General features: G+C 40.3%; 1 protein-coding gene across 3 annotated transcripts in view; it reads right to left on the bottom strand.

Annotated features, from left to right (window-relative positions):
• man1a2 (mannosidase, alpha, class 1A, member 2) overlaps window positions 1-14,790 on the bottom strand; it is a 133,607-nt gene that overhangs the window by 55,131 nt on the left and 63,686 nt on the right. For all 3 annotated transcript variants that reach the window (XM_058623369.1, XM_058623370.1, XM_058623372.1), the window contains exon 5: window positions 864-982. In XM_058623369.1, coding sequence (XP_058479352.1) covers window positions 864-982 — 119 coding nt within the window. The remainder of the gene's footprint in view (window positions 1-863; window positions 983-14,790) is intronic.

Below are 14,790 nucleotides of genomic sequence, written 5' to 3'. Positions count from 1 at the left end.
TAAGAGTTTAAAGCACATTTTTCCCCAATTATCACAACTAAGGATGCACGATATTGGACTTTTCGTCGATATGTCAGGAGTGCTTGATCCGATAACCAATACGTCTTCCCGTTCACCCAACAGCAGAGGTCATTTTTAACATTATTCATTCTCAGGTTGCAGCAGATGAAGATGTTTAGTTTCTTCAATGAGCAAAATAAACCTAGAAGTCACGGAGGAAGCAGCTTATTCAGTCTGTTTTCGTCATATTGGTGGATATTGGCGTGTCAGTCAAGCCGATATTGGCAAATAATATCGTGCAAACAAAATGATTTTGTTTCAGGTAATTGTAACGTCTGAATGAGAGCCTAAGTGACATCCAGGAGGGTTCAGCTTACGTTCAAACACCGTGTGTTATGTAATGTGAGGTCCAATGGAGCTGGAGGTCGTGTAGAAGGAGCAACACGGAAGGTGTTGCCCACAGATTAAATCAAAGAAGCATTAAATCATTGTTTCTGTTACATCATGGTCTGAAATTAAATGGAACACTGGGCTCATTAATCCTCCAAGAGTGTCACAGTAAACGGCAGATTTAAAGACTTGGCTCTCGATCAAAGTAGAAACCGAAGACTTGATTTGGTTTTTTTTTGGTCATCGTCAAATGAGATTTTTGTTTTAGTCCTTTGTTGGAGGCTGAGTCAGACACTTCTTATTCTCATTGTTGGTCTATTGTCTCTGTTTTGGAGGCGTTTGTCATGTTTACCTGTCTGTAAAGTCGGTAAATTCGAAGGAAAAGTCTGGCAGTGACAGTTTAATTACAAGTGAAATTGAATAGTTTGCACGGCTCCTCCTTAAATGTGTATAAAACGAGATTAAGTACACACCAAGCCGAAGTCCAGGTTCTGCTCGATCCACTCCTGGCCTTCCTTGAACTCCTCATGCAGACCCATGATGTAGAGCGTGTCCAAGGCATCCACGATGGACGCTCCGAGTTGGGAATTACCTGTTAAAGTAAAATGGAGGAGAAAAATTAGGTTCATTTGTTTTTATCATGCACTGTACAAGTTTGCTGAATAAAAACTAGAATTATGAGAGGATAAAAACACAACGAGCCACCTGTATGGAGGAAGAACCAATGCAATTGTTGCACTGAACAATAGGAATTATTATTCGGATGAGTTTTAATAAGTAAAAAGTCTGCATATTCATCACAAACAGAGCAGTGGAAGCAGAGGGGAAGTAGAAAAAATGCTTAGTAAGAGCTGTAAAATGTACACAAAACCTCCACGGAGAGACTCAGAGGTTCAACCGTGAACAGAGGCGCAATTATCGATAATGTGCTGATGCAATACATCTTAATTCCTTCATTTAAAGCAGACGTATGCAGGATTTTTATCGTAATTGAGCAACTTTGGAGTCGCTTTGATGGTCAAATGTGGCGTTGCGGGGAGATCGAGGGCCGTCTTCGGTCCCACAACTGGTCTGTTAGCAGTGGCGGAGCTAGAGGAGAGGCAGGGGTGGCACTGGACCCCCCCTGATATCTGATTGGCCACCCCAGTTGATTGACATTTCACGGCACTGCACGTGTTGTCGAAAAGGAGCCAGTTGCATTTTGAATCCTCCTGTACAGTAGTTGGCGCTATGGTACCACAAAAAGTTGTAATCCATCTTACTAGGAGAAGAAGAAGAATGAAAAAGCATTGGTGGACAGTGAGATCTTCCTCTAAAGGAAGTTTTACGGGGGTTGCCTAATGACCCTAACCCCCTGAAACAGTCTTGGCCACACCAAAGATAAAAGTCTAGCTCCGCCACTGTCTGTTAGTGGAAAACCAGCCAAGCAAGACCCAGAGTTCTCAGAATCAATCAACTATCAGGAGGCACTACGTACATATACACTGTAGCAGCGACGGCGTTATTCTAGACGTTCATCACGGCAGAGCCGGGCAAAAAGAAGCAGAGAAAACCGTTGTTGGCGAGTTTGAATGGCGAGCACGGCTCAGACACGGCTCCACGGCTTGTGTTCGGCCGGTTCCGCTAAAAAGTTATTACAACAGTGAGGACAAAGAGGTCGACAATGGATGGACGGATGTCTACGGTGGTGTCATTAAAATATGTAGGAGGAGCTCCAAAGAAAAGACGAGTAAAGTCCTGCTTGAAACTCACCAGCATCATTTTCTTTGCGACAACTTGCAGCGGTTCTTATTGCAGAGAGAATGTAAGAATGTAACTCATCTAAACTCCCACACCTTCACTTTTTTATGGGCATTTGTTCTATTGTGAATTGTTATTGCAATACACTGATTACACAGATTGTTATTGAGGGACATAATACGTTATCGTGAGTTACCAGGGTGATTCCCACAACTAACGGCCGACTCAAGGTTCAGGTCTGGGTCACGTTAGCTCTCGATGGTGGGTGATAATGATGTCCACCATTGATAGTTGCACTCTGTCGAAGAAACAACGTCAGCACCAGGGAGGAAAAACCTACTTCAAGAGCTCCATTTGGACCACGCAGTGTCTGAGTTAAACACATAAACATGATTTCTGTGGCGAGCACCCACTGTTATCCCTTTGCTTTTACTCGCTTTAAGCTGCTATTGAATGGGCGCAGAGTATGAATGTGTTTTCTTCATTTTTTTTTGATTTATGGATTTTTCTGAAGCAACATCTACAGCATGTGTTTTTACCATTTCACAAACTCACTCTGTCTCTCCCTGCTCCCTCCTCTTACTCACAACATTTGTTTCCTCCTCCCGTGTTGCGATGATTCATGAGGTTACAGCCGAGTAGAATATCACCACCCCTTTTTTTTTTCTCCTCCCAAATTCCCCTAAACCTGTTTCTCTCAGCATCACCACAGCTGGTGAAGTAGGAGCGCTGTGACTTTGCGGTGACAAGCAGAGGGAAAAAAATACAAGTCTGAGGAGGAATATTGTGGGCGAGAACAGGTTGTAAATAGGTAAGTGGGTGAAGGGAAGAAAAACAACAACAACAACAACAACCGGACAGCACTGCAGTGCTGCTGCTCTTCTCACCGTCCTCTAACAACCACACACACTCATAAATAAAGACACTAGGGTTGTGTTGCGCACAGAAGAAATAGGACATTACTTACTGCCCCCCGCCGCCCCCCCCCCCCCCCTTAAGAAAGTTGCAATTCATCAAGTAACTGCTGCTTCTACTCATTGTTGTATTTGCAGTGTTACTGCTACTATTCATCATACGACCGCTGAGGTCAGCAACTGCAGCTTTTTGGGGTTTATATCTCCTGACATTAATGTGTTTTTTAAAAATTCTATAATAAAAGTTAGGGTCACGTATACACCCCCCACCCCCTGGAGCTGGACAGTTACATCCACACCGTTTTGAACTTTGCTAAAGTTTTCTTGATGCCAAAAGGCAAGTATCTCTTATTTAAAATACCTTAAATACCCTTTGGTCACCTGTGCAAGCTCTGTTGGAATAAAGGTGTTTCTATCAGTCGGATGGGCTGGGGTTGAAAGATCTGATATCGACTCATAAAATCTTTTTATGACCATTTTTTGTGTCCTCTTGTGTTAAAACTGAAATTCTACAAAAGAGATACCGCTTCTCACGCGCTTTTGGTGACGTGATTGTTCGCTTAGGAGGACGGTATATTTAGTTTGTGTCAAACAAAACACAGAGTAGCGTTACTGTTCTCTTCTTCAAGCTGTGCTCAGAGCACCCTCTGCTGGACAACAACTTGTTGTCTACTTTAAAATGTCTGGGGCGCTTTCAAGGCTGGAGATTGAATTATCACTAACGACTCTACAGTCGAGGTCATAGTAAATAATAAAAAGTGCATTCATGGAACTACTACACATGAATATTTTTGATGACGCACCAGGTTAGAGAGATCACAATCTCTTTCACAACCGAGCAAAACAATCTCATAAGGAATATATAACCCTGATTCAGTCGGGTAATGAAGTCCATTATTAAACATTTTCCTAGTTCTCATTAACATACAGTATGAGTGAAAGTAAATGAGTCTGGCATTTAGAAACCATTTCCCCATGTTCGGCACAGATTGCGCCATCTGGAGATTCTGCTTGACCATTTTTTCAGCTAAATTTGCTCTGCAAAAAAAAAAAATGTGTCGCAGATATTCACTGTGGAAGTGAAGTACTTGTGTCCCAGTGTTTTTTCTTCATACAGATACTTGTATTATTCATGTACGCCTTGTAGTTGCAGAGATATATATATATTATATTCTCATTAAATATGGTCGCGTAATTTCAGAGTTCAAAAGGTTAACGTTACGTCCTCTGTAGGAAATGATTAATTCTAAATCAGCATACTGAAACCCATATAATCAGCGACACATCTTTAAGTGTTAAGGAGTCGCGGCAGATTCGAAGAAAATGCCCTCATCAATATGTAAAACAATGCAGCAAGGTGTTCCGAGATCTCATCTGATCATCTGGATTCCTTCTCTGTTCCTCGCTCGCTCGCCGCATTTGGCCGAGTTTCCCGCTCATACATTATTAAAACATTTTTCTCAAGTGTTAAAAAATTCCTTGTCCCTGCCCTTTAAATCCTTCCTCATTTCATATCAGCCGCTGTGTCTGCCGCACCGACTCCTGAGCCCCGCTGCCTTTTCCTGCTTATCTATGACTCCATTCAAAGGGAGAGTGCCTGGGCTTCATGCAGGAGCAGCGGCGTTATTAACATTACAGACAGGAATGAAAGAAGAAGAAAAAAACGCCGCGGCCGTGCAGACCCGGCTGATAGCGAGACGCCCCGGCCGTCTGCCGGATCTTGACAGATTGGCCCCGACTGTTCGGGGAGCCGATCCCGTCTGCTGCGGCACATGACCCCACCCTTCTGTCACTTTCATCACCCACAGGTTCGCTTCAGGCAGTCGCAGCAGCAACGGGAGGCAGAGACGCCTGTCAAGAGGAAGAGAGAATATTCCTCTGATGTCAAGGTTTTTTTTTTTTTCTCCCTCTTATATCCCCTGAATGTGACGCTTCCTGTGTTCACAATACACCACACTGAGCAATCGCCACTGCCGCTGGAAATTAAATCAAACGTGATATTGGCTTAATGTAATCTGAAATGCCAGGAGGTGTATCCCTAATTATTCTACAAATCCTTCTCTCCTTTGCCAGTGGACAGCGTCAGTGTTAAAGTGACAGCAGAGATAATCCCAGTCCAAGGACACATTTTAAGTCCTCATGACATGGCTCTTAAGGCCCTGATATACTTTCTCTCTTTTTTTTAGTGGTGGGACAATATAGGATATTATCAGTCATCGTGATAAAAAAAAAAAAGCACTAACAATAAGTTAATCGTAAACATAAATGAGTCCAAACTTAGTTCTTGGGAAAACTGACAGTGCAAATATAGTAATAGCATTCTTCTTTAGTATTTGACTGAAAATTGGGGGATTTTGTTTATACTAATGACATTTGTTTCAAACTTTTTCTATGTTTTTTTTACAATTTAAATTGTGTCCATTGATATTCTGTATCAATCTGTAAGCAACAACTTATAGAAACATACTTATGTGTTACACAATGGACCTTTAAACATCTTGCAGAAACACAATTGGTTTAAGTACAAATGTAAAACAGCACATTACATGAGTATTATAGTAGTAGAATAGTTCTTCCAATTGGTGCACCATTAAACGACTGCGCCGTCTGCATTATACAGTTAATTTAAAGCTAAATTTAAATTTCTTTTCCCCTCAGTCTTTTTTGGGCTGCTGTTAAATATTTCAAATCCTGTTATAATAATCTAAATGTTTAATATAAAGTCTAACAGCCATCTCTAGAAATCGCTGTATGACATCAGTTTGAAACCCTACGTTGATTGAATTGGTTAATTTAGATAAATGATAATGTTATTACAATATTTATGTCATAATCCTTTTTATTCACTGGATTTATTATTTAGAGGCTGAATTGTTGAGCGTGACAGGTTCCTACCACTTCCTGTCTATGGACAAAATGGTTTTAATAAATTAAATTTAAGACCATGAAATGATAGATTTTTGAATTTAGTTTCAGCTGAAACTTTAAACCAAAACAGAATGTAAACTGACAGTTTACTTTCTCAAAGTCTGTTTATTTTGTGTGTTCAGCACACTTTATTTTTTGGTTGCAACCTTGAAATCACACCTGAACAGTCTCCTCCTCCTCCTCACTAACCATCTGTTTGCTCTCATTCATCACTGTCCTACTTGTTTTTCTTTTTTTCTTTTTTTCCATTGTTCGCTCCATGAAGAAAAGTTGATGCAGAGTTCACTCCTTCGACCTTCTGCAGCCAAATTTTCTTTGAGCAGTTTCCACCTGCGCTGAATCTCCATTTTTATTTTCCCCCAACAGATGTTTGGCGCTGAATGTTTCCATTTACCTGCACACCTGTCTGTCTTTATATCTCAGCCTGGTATTGTTTAATTGTGTTTAAACACACACACATACTGCTGTCAGCTTGCACAATTTCCCTCAAATCTGAGTGTCGTACAGCCTTTTCATAACGCGCCAGATGTTTGCTGAATTGGCGGTGGGTGAAAGTTTGCATTGCCAGGTCCTGCTCGTCCGAGACGAGATGAGGTTTTCATTCAATTTAGAGAATTGTTGCCTCATGTGCACACAAATGGCTCTTTTTCACTACACAGTTCCAGCACGGCTCGACTCGTATTTGTATGGTTTTTTTTGCTTTTCCATTAGCGTTTTTTGTGAGCCAATACTAAAATGTGACGTGAACAGACTGCCGTCCACTGATTGGTCGGAGAGTGTTGTCACTGGAAGAGTCACGAGTGCGACGTCCAACACAAGGATCAAAGCGAACGTATGCCGAACTGTAGATCAGTTAAAAAATCCCTGAAAACATGCGTTTTTACAACATTTAGCTAAAAATCTGCTGAAAGCCAGCGATCATGAGTCGAATCAGTCGTATTATCAGTTCAGTGACTAATTCTAATGATTCAGTTACACCCAAACTGCTTTACAAGTCACTAGTTTGTGTGTTTTTGTCGCATCTAAAAACCACATCACGGCAGTTTCATGCAGCCATGCTATGATGACTCCGCCCACGTTGAGGAGGTACTATAGCGATGGAAAACCATACCAAACCGTGTAGCGTCGAGCCGTGCCGTGACTGTGTAGTGGAAAAGTCTTACGTGTGTGTGTGTGACCCTTTCTTTTCCCCGTGATTGAATTTGCACCACACACCTTCTCTCTAACCGCAGTGAACCCTCTCAAACTGTCCCAGCTTCCTCTCGCCATCGATCACAGTCTCACACACACCTCTCTCAGACACGCTCCTGCTCTTGGTCCCTGCGCCAGCTTCATTAGACGACGAGGTTTTCAGAGCTCTCTGGTGTGAATTCACACGAGGCAGAGGAACGTGATGATCTTATTCAGTCTCCATTATCTAGGTTTTGTTCAAGTGTCGGCTCTGGGAGGACAGAGGGATGATGGAGAGCCCAGGTGTGTGTACTTGTACGTGAGGACATTTTCTGGCATAAACACTGACCTTGTCAGGACCAGAGTAGTCCTCAGGGAGGCCAAAACCTGGTCCTAATGAGGCAGAACCTAATTATCCTTATAGGATGTCCTTATAAAGATAACTGCGCGGGCCTGTTGGGATAGTAGGTTTGTCCATTGACAAAATTCTATATCATATAATTGATTGCTGAAACTCGGGGTGGGTCAAAATATCCATTTGGTGATATATCGTTGTCCTTCCTCGAGTAATACGATACTAAAGGAAAGCAGTAAACCTGTCAGTGTCACTCGCTGGGCGTCACTACTTCATGTCTCCTCACGGTGGCACTGCTCAAACGAACGAGGGGGAAACTTGGGTGGAAGTTACCGGTGGAGTTTACAGCAGGATAATGGTGGAGGAAGCTACGTTAAGAGAAGCTCCATCCACGTTCAATACATAGACTTTATGACCTTTGACTTTTGTCATCAATGTTGTGAATAAATAGAGAAATACTACACTTTAAACTTTTCACGTTAACGTTTTGTTTTCCTCATTTAGACAGATATCGCGATGTGATTGTCTCGCAATATATTTATTGATTGTCACAGAATCGCTGCATCGCGATATTATTGGTATCGTGGACCATGTTTTGTGTATCGTATCGTGATCATTATTTTCCATTATGAAATAATCTGTTACTTTCTCACTCTCTACTTGCTCTTAGATTTTGACATATGGCGATACATTGTCTGCGATGACTTTTCCAGGTTTTAACAGCTTTTGCATTGATAATCATCATATGTTTTATGCTGAATAATTAATGAAATACACGTATTATACAAATTGCACATGGAATTTATAAAATTATAGTAAAAAAAAATCACTTAATAACACTAACTATTTGTGTCAGGGCTGAATATATAATATTTTTTGTCAATTCCATTTAACATTAAAAAGCCAAAGAAATAAACCAGGTACTGAAAGGTAAATAAATGTGTTTTTATTTCTCCCATTGTGCTGCACTGCTGTTCATTCTCCCACAGTCACATTCAACACAAACATGCATAACTGCGTCTCATTGAGTACATCTGTCCAGAATAAATGGCCCAATGATGGTTCTTTTTTTTGTGTTAAAAAAAAAAAAGGATACTTATCGCCGCTGCGATCAACGGAAATTAAATTCTATTCACCTTCATTGTGCCGGGTAAACATCTCAGCGATGGATATCAGATTTCCTGAGCGGATAAATAATTTTGCATGAATAGACGGAGGTAAGTGAGGCAAACAAAACAAACTAAAAACACATTTTAGGCATGAGGAAGAAGTGGCCTTTTTTATTTTTTTTCCGATGACACAATAAATTATTGTGCTTTGGCAGAGGGAACAAAAAATGATATTCTGAGGATTAACATCCTCCTGCACCGATGTCAGCACAGCTGCCGCGTTATTCTGCCAATTCAGATTCAGGAGATTATTGTCAACAATAAAGTCTGCTGGACAAATAACGGACGATGATTTGACATGAACTGCCATTCGATATTAGCTGACTAAAAAAATGTGCCCTCAAAATCACACAAACTGTTCCAAAAAAAAGCTTATTATAAGATTATTATGTTCTATTCAGGGTTCCGCCACAGTATTTTTTAGCTGTCAATCTTATTTTGTTTACCGTCCTTTTGGAAAAAGTTTTATTTCCAGGGCATCAGAGTGGGGTTTATTTTATAAACCAAAACACATTTTCTGAGTTTTCTGCTTCTTAAATGTGAATATTTTCAGGTTTCTTTGCTCCAAATAACAAATAAATCATTAAAAACAGAATAATTGACAATTTGAGGTATGGGAAACACATTTTCTGTCATATTTAGGAATAAAAACCAATCGATTAATGGAGAAAATAATCAACATATTAACATAAAGCCAAGTCACAAACCGATGCAGCTGCGGGTCAGTCTGGCCGCTGGTCAACAACTGGTTACCAAATCATTTGGCAGCAGTTTGAAACATCTGCTATGTTTTGTTTGCCACCTCAGAGAGTTCCCGGTCAGACGGGGGCCTTCCGCTCGACATGAGCGGCCCGACTAAACCCCAGCCTGACTGTGTCCGGGCCTGATGCCAGAGGGGCAATATTTGGCAGCGCTGCTGGATGTGATATATAGTCATTTGATAGTGTTCCTTTGTCTGTATACACACACACACACACACACACACACAGACAACAAGAAATGTGTACGTGTGCAGAAGAAAACATCAAAACAGCAGCATATCAGATGATTGATGCCCTGCCACCAAACGTTGATATTGCAATTTAACAAACAAGACAGCTACTTCTGACAGATTTCTCCACCAATTTCACTCGCCACGTTCACTACTTCACACGAATCCTCGAGGTGGTGCCTTTCACAAGAATGAGTGGGAGTTAATTGGCCAAAGAAAACATTGGTGGACTACTCTAAACTAGAGATGTAACGATATGAAAATTTCAAATCACGGTTATCGTGACCAAAATTATCACGGTTATCAATATTATCACGGTATTGTTAGATGTGTTCAAAATGTTCCAAAAGTACTGAACACACACACACTGAAATCTTTTAACCAAGTTTTATTTAAAAAAAGATATTTTATATTATATGATTATTATTATTATTATTATTATTATTATTATTATTATTATTATTATTAATAATAATTATCATCTGACTGACTGACACACACACACACACACAGGTCCTCACTCTGTGTCGGATAATAATTAAGTAGCAGCAGTCGTACACAGCATAAAAATAAAATAAAAAAACACAGAAACAAACACATTTTGGTCTGCTACGGTACCTGTCGTCTGCACACTACTCGCTTTCGCGAGACAAACCATGACGTTTCCCACTATTCCGAAATCCCGTTTTTGTTGACTTACTCGCTGAAAAGTTGTGTGTGGTGGTCACGGAGATGGCTCATTATATTGGAAGTGGCTTCGCGCCGCGAAGTTCGCGGAGATTTTTTTTTTGCATTTTCTGCACAAGGATTGATTGTCTTCAATTATTTTACTCTCAACATCCTTTAAAAATACAAAATATGCCCAGATTTCTGATTTTACGGGGGGTAATCTCTGGAGCGCAGGTGGCTTCAGCCGTGTTGTCGCTGGACAGACAGTGCAAACTGCGCATGCGCGCCCGCTTGAGCGAGTGCCGTTCAGGTGCTGCTGCTTCTCCAGGAAATGAGCAGTATCACTGTGAGTTTTTCGGTAATCAGTTGCGGTAATCAATCACGGTTTTAACGATAATTAAAATTTGAAACGGTATGATAACCGTCGGGAATTTTACCGCGGTTTATCGTCATACCGGTAATCGTTACATCCCTACTCTAAACACATGATTTGAGATTTTTTTTATATATGTATATGTATGTATGTATGTATGTATATATATATATATATATATATATATATATATATATATATATATATATACGTATTTGTTCTATAAAATAGCGATTTTTACCCCCATTTATCTTGTATTGTATTCAGTTTTATTGTCTATTAATTGCTTTGGTCTTGTAGAGAGTCCCTGAGTTCTAAACTAGAATTTAAAGGTCTTCATTTACCAGGCTACAGCTAAACGGGCAGTACTTCATTTAGCGTCAGTTGTTTTGTTCTGCTTAAATACTTCAGATGGGTTCCATAGTACTGCCATAAAGCCAAAATAAATAAATCTGTTGAAGGCAAAACCAAAAAGCAGAATTCCATCATAAACTCTGCAAAAACACAACTAAAAAGTGAATTATCCATCGACCCGCCTGTCAGAGAATATGTAGCCTTTGAGCTACTAACTAGCAGACTAACTTTTTTTTTTGGCACACTGAGTCTTTGAAATGTCCAATTTGTGTTCCCTTGCATGTGCCGCGTCTCTTTAGATTAAAGACAATCTGGAACAAAATGATAAAAGCAGGTCCATGTAGCTGACAGATTAATAGAGTGTAACTTGAGGAAAGTAATTTGAGGGGGTAAAAAAAGGGAAAGTTGCTCAAGATGGAGAAGTAGAAGAAGGAGGAGGGCGGGGTTTCATACACCCACCAGCTGAGCCAGAGAAAGGTCAGCAAATCCCTCAAAATCCAGCAGGACGCACACACAAGGCCCACTGGCTGAGACGTTCACACGCCTAATTACAGCAAACGGTCAAGAGGTGAACACGTAACATAATTGTGAAGAAAGCAACCGAAAGCAAAGCTACAAAAATGGATAATTGTTTTCCATGAACCTGAAGGTGAGAATGACTGGTGGTGTTCTTCTTCATCTTTACTTCATCACATCGCAGCAGTGCTTTCCCACTCCCTCACTCTGTCACGCTTTCATAACACACTTCATCGTCTGGTGTTTGGCCACTTTCTTTGTTGGTGTTTGTTTTCCGTCTCAGTCCAAACCCTCTCAGAGTCTCTGGTTTAATATTATAGCCTAGAAAGCTAGAGAGGCTGGATCCAGTCCAGATCAGATAATGAGAAGTCTGGTTTTCTTAGAAATAATGATTTTCATCTGATATTGATTATTATTATTAATAGATCAATCTAAGAAAGTCACTCATGAGCCAGTACTACACTTTCCGTCAGTTGTCATTAAGGGGTAATTTGGACGTTTTAAGGTAACTTTATCGGCAAGCAACTTACTTTCCTTACTATTTCCAGTCATGTTTATATTTCATGGGTTAAGGTTTATCTGTAGCTAATATTTTTCTATTCCTGAGTGTTATTTTAATTCTGAAGGAGCAAATGTAATGCACCCAATTTTCCCAATCGATCAATTAAGTATTCTGATCATATAGATATTCAACAATACTATAAAATAACAAATGTTTCTGCAACTGTAATTGTGTTAGTTTAGGAATAAATGTAGACATAGTGCAAAACATGAAAAACATACCCAACCTAAATTTGTAATGACTTGCCAAAAATTTTGCATTAAAAAAACAAAAAAAAAAACCTGTCATAACACTGAATTGCTAAGTATTGAACATGTGTCATTAAATAAATATGTCATCCAGGCTGTTCCTGAATGTCTGCCACGCTAATACAAACATGAGGCATGTTGGAGGAAAAACGACTCTCTTCTGCCACCAAAGGGGAAGTCCCTTAGGTCCACAGCAAGTTAGTTATATCAATAATAATGAGACCAGAGTAACTTTCTGGGCAATGGTTCCAAAAAGGACTCATCTGATTATTCATTGCTTCTTACTTTGTAGACACAACACCTTATCATCATTTGGCGGCATAGACTGTTAACAGTGAACCAAGAAAAAACTAAAGTCTGTAAAGTAAAAATGTCCACGGGTAATAATATTTACATCTGTGCCGGACTCAGCAGCAGGAAAATCCTCCTTCTTTTTTTTTACCCCACCGTCCAATTTGACCCTGGCAGATCTGCAGCAAGTTTAATCTAAAAGTAAAAAAGTGGGGAAGTAAAGCGGGGAGGGCATGTCAAAGAGTTCTGAAAGATAGTTTAATTTATCGTCTGGGGCGGAATTCAATTCTCTCCCAAGTCTCATTTTGCACAGCAAATGAGCAAAATCCAACTCTGCAGAGCTAGAATGGCTTTAGTGAAGCAGACTAACCCATCTAAATGGAGATATACAGATTACTACCAGCAGGAGCAGATTGGCTCTGTAATTGTACTGTAGGGGGTTCGTATATTAAAAAGAAAAAAACAGCATTATGATGTACAAAAAGTTGTCCCAGACATTTGTTAGCCAGTTAATAGCCATTAAGCCTTAAATGGATTAGAACTATAACAACTAATAATTAACTAACAATTTATTTGTTTTTTGTCGTTTTTGTTTGCATGTCATATTTACCGGACCTCACCTGCTGTGTAATTAAGTTTCCTACCAACAGAGGGTGCATATGAGACAGATTAGCATAATTAGAAGAAGAGGAAGAAGAAGCAGCTTTTGAGTTGGTTCTCAGCAAAAACTGTCCAGGGTGTGACCCCCGCCTTTCGAGTCTCCTATGTCAGCTGAGATTGGCCCTCATGAGGGAGATAATGTGGTAGAAGATGGATGGATGGATGGATGGATGAATGGATACGGGAAATCAGAGAGAAACAGAGCTTTGCGCCCATATACTTGCCATTACGGTAGCCCCTTAGGACCTCCACAGAACAACGGTCGCAGACAAGATTCACCAGCGAAGTACCGTAATTCCTAAACAGTTGAATAACTGCCAGGTATCGAAAGTGAAGGTTATCTTGGGGGAAAAAGGGGCAAGAACACTAACTATTTTTGACAATTCTACAGCCATATAATCTAAATAATCCAGAAGGCCTGATTATCATGGTGGTCATAAAGTGGGTTAATTATCAGGAATAAAGAAAGGAACTCCAGGAGATGCATCAGAGGAGATCCATCACCATATATTGAGATGAACGTCTGATAACATACATCAATTTAGCTAGAAAGCAAGAAACCACGTTACAAAGACTCACCGCAAATTTCATCAAGCTTATTTTCCCGACAATGTGTTCCCCAAACTCTCATCTCACCTACTCCTCCCCTCTAATAAAAGCAGCTTTGGGGCCTCGGGCCGTCATCGTAAAGAGATCATCAACACTCAACAGCCCTCGACAATTCACAAACACATGCATGATGAGCTAAAAAAAGAAAATGGGGCAAATAAAAAATAAAAAAAAGTGTGGCTCCTTTCAAGTGCATCATTGTTGTCAGTTGAGCAGACTGCCACTTCGTCTCTGATCCAACCAGAAAAATCACTGTATTCATTAGGCAGATATGGACCAGCGGGGGCACAATTTTTCTATTAGACGTGAAAACGTACATTGATGATTTGTAATGTGATATTTTAATCAAAGGGCTGATGGGGGAGCAGCGCCTATGAGCTCATGAATATGAAAGAGGTGAGGAAAGGCTCATGGGGTAAGAGTGGAGCGAAACATCTTTGAAGGTTTTTTAAATCCTATAACGTGGATTGAACACAGGGTAGACTTAGGTAGAAGTCTATCCTTTTCTTTTGCAGAGTTGAAAGAAAATAAATTGGCACAATTCCAGTCATTACAGACACAAATAGAAGCCATCAGTGGTATCTGCAAAAGTTCAGGCCTTATCCACGCAGAAACAGAACTTTCCCTTACACAACCATTTTCCTTTTTTTTGTAAACATGGCATTGTTTCCGGACATGTCTTCATACACACAACCCTAAACACAGTTGGCCTACATGTGGTGCTGTAACGCTGCCACAGAAATACACCAAAAACAAAGAAGACATGGAGCGTTAGCATAAAGCTTGTGCGCCGTGTACAAACTCCAAACACGAAAGGAAGAAGATGACGGCAGCGACAAAGAGGCGGGTTG

Source organism: Solea solea, chromosome 2 (genome assembly GCF_958295425.1).
Source record: "Solea solea chromosome 2, fSolSol10.1, whole genome shotgun sequence".
Classification (NCBI taxonomy): Eukaryota; Metazoa; Chordata; class Actinopteri; order Pleuronectiformes; family Soleidae; genus Solea; species Solea solea.
Note: the sequence above shows the minus strand (reverse complement) of the source record. Positions and strands in the feature narration are given on the sequence as shown.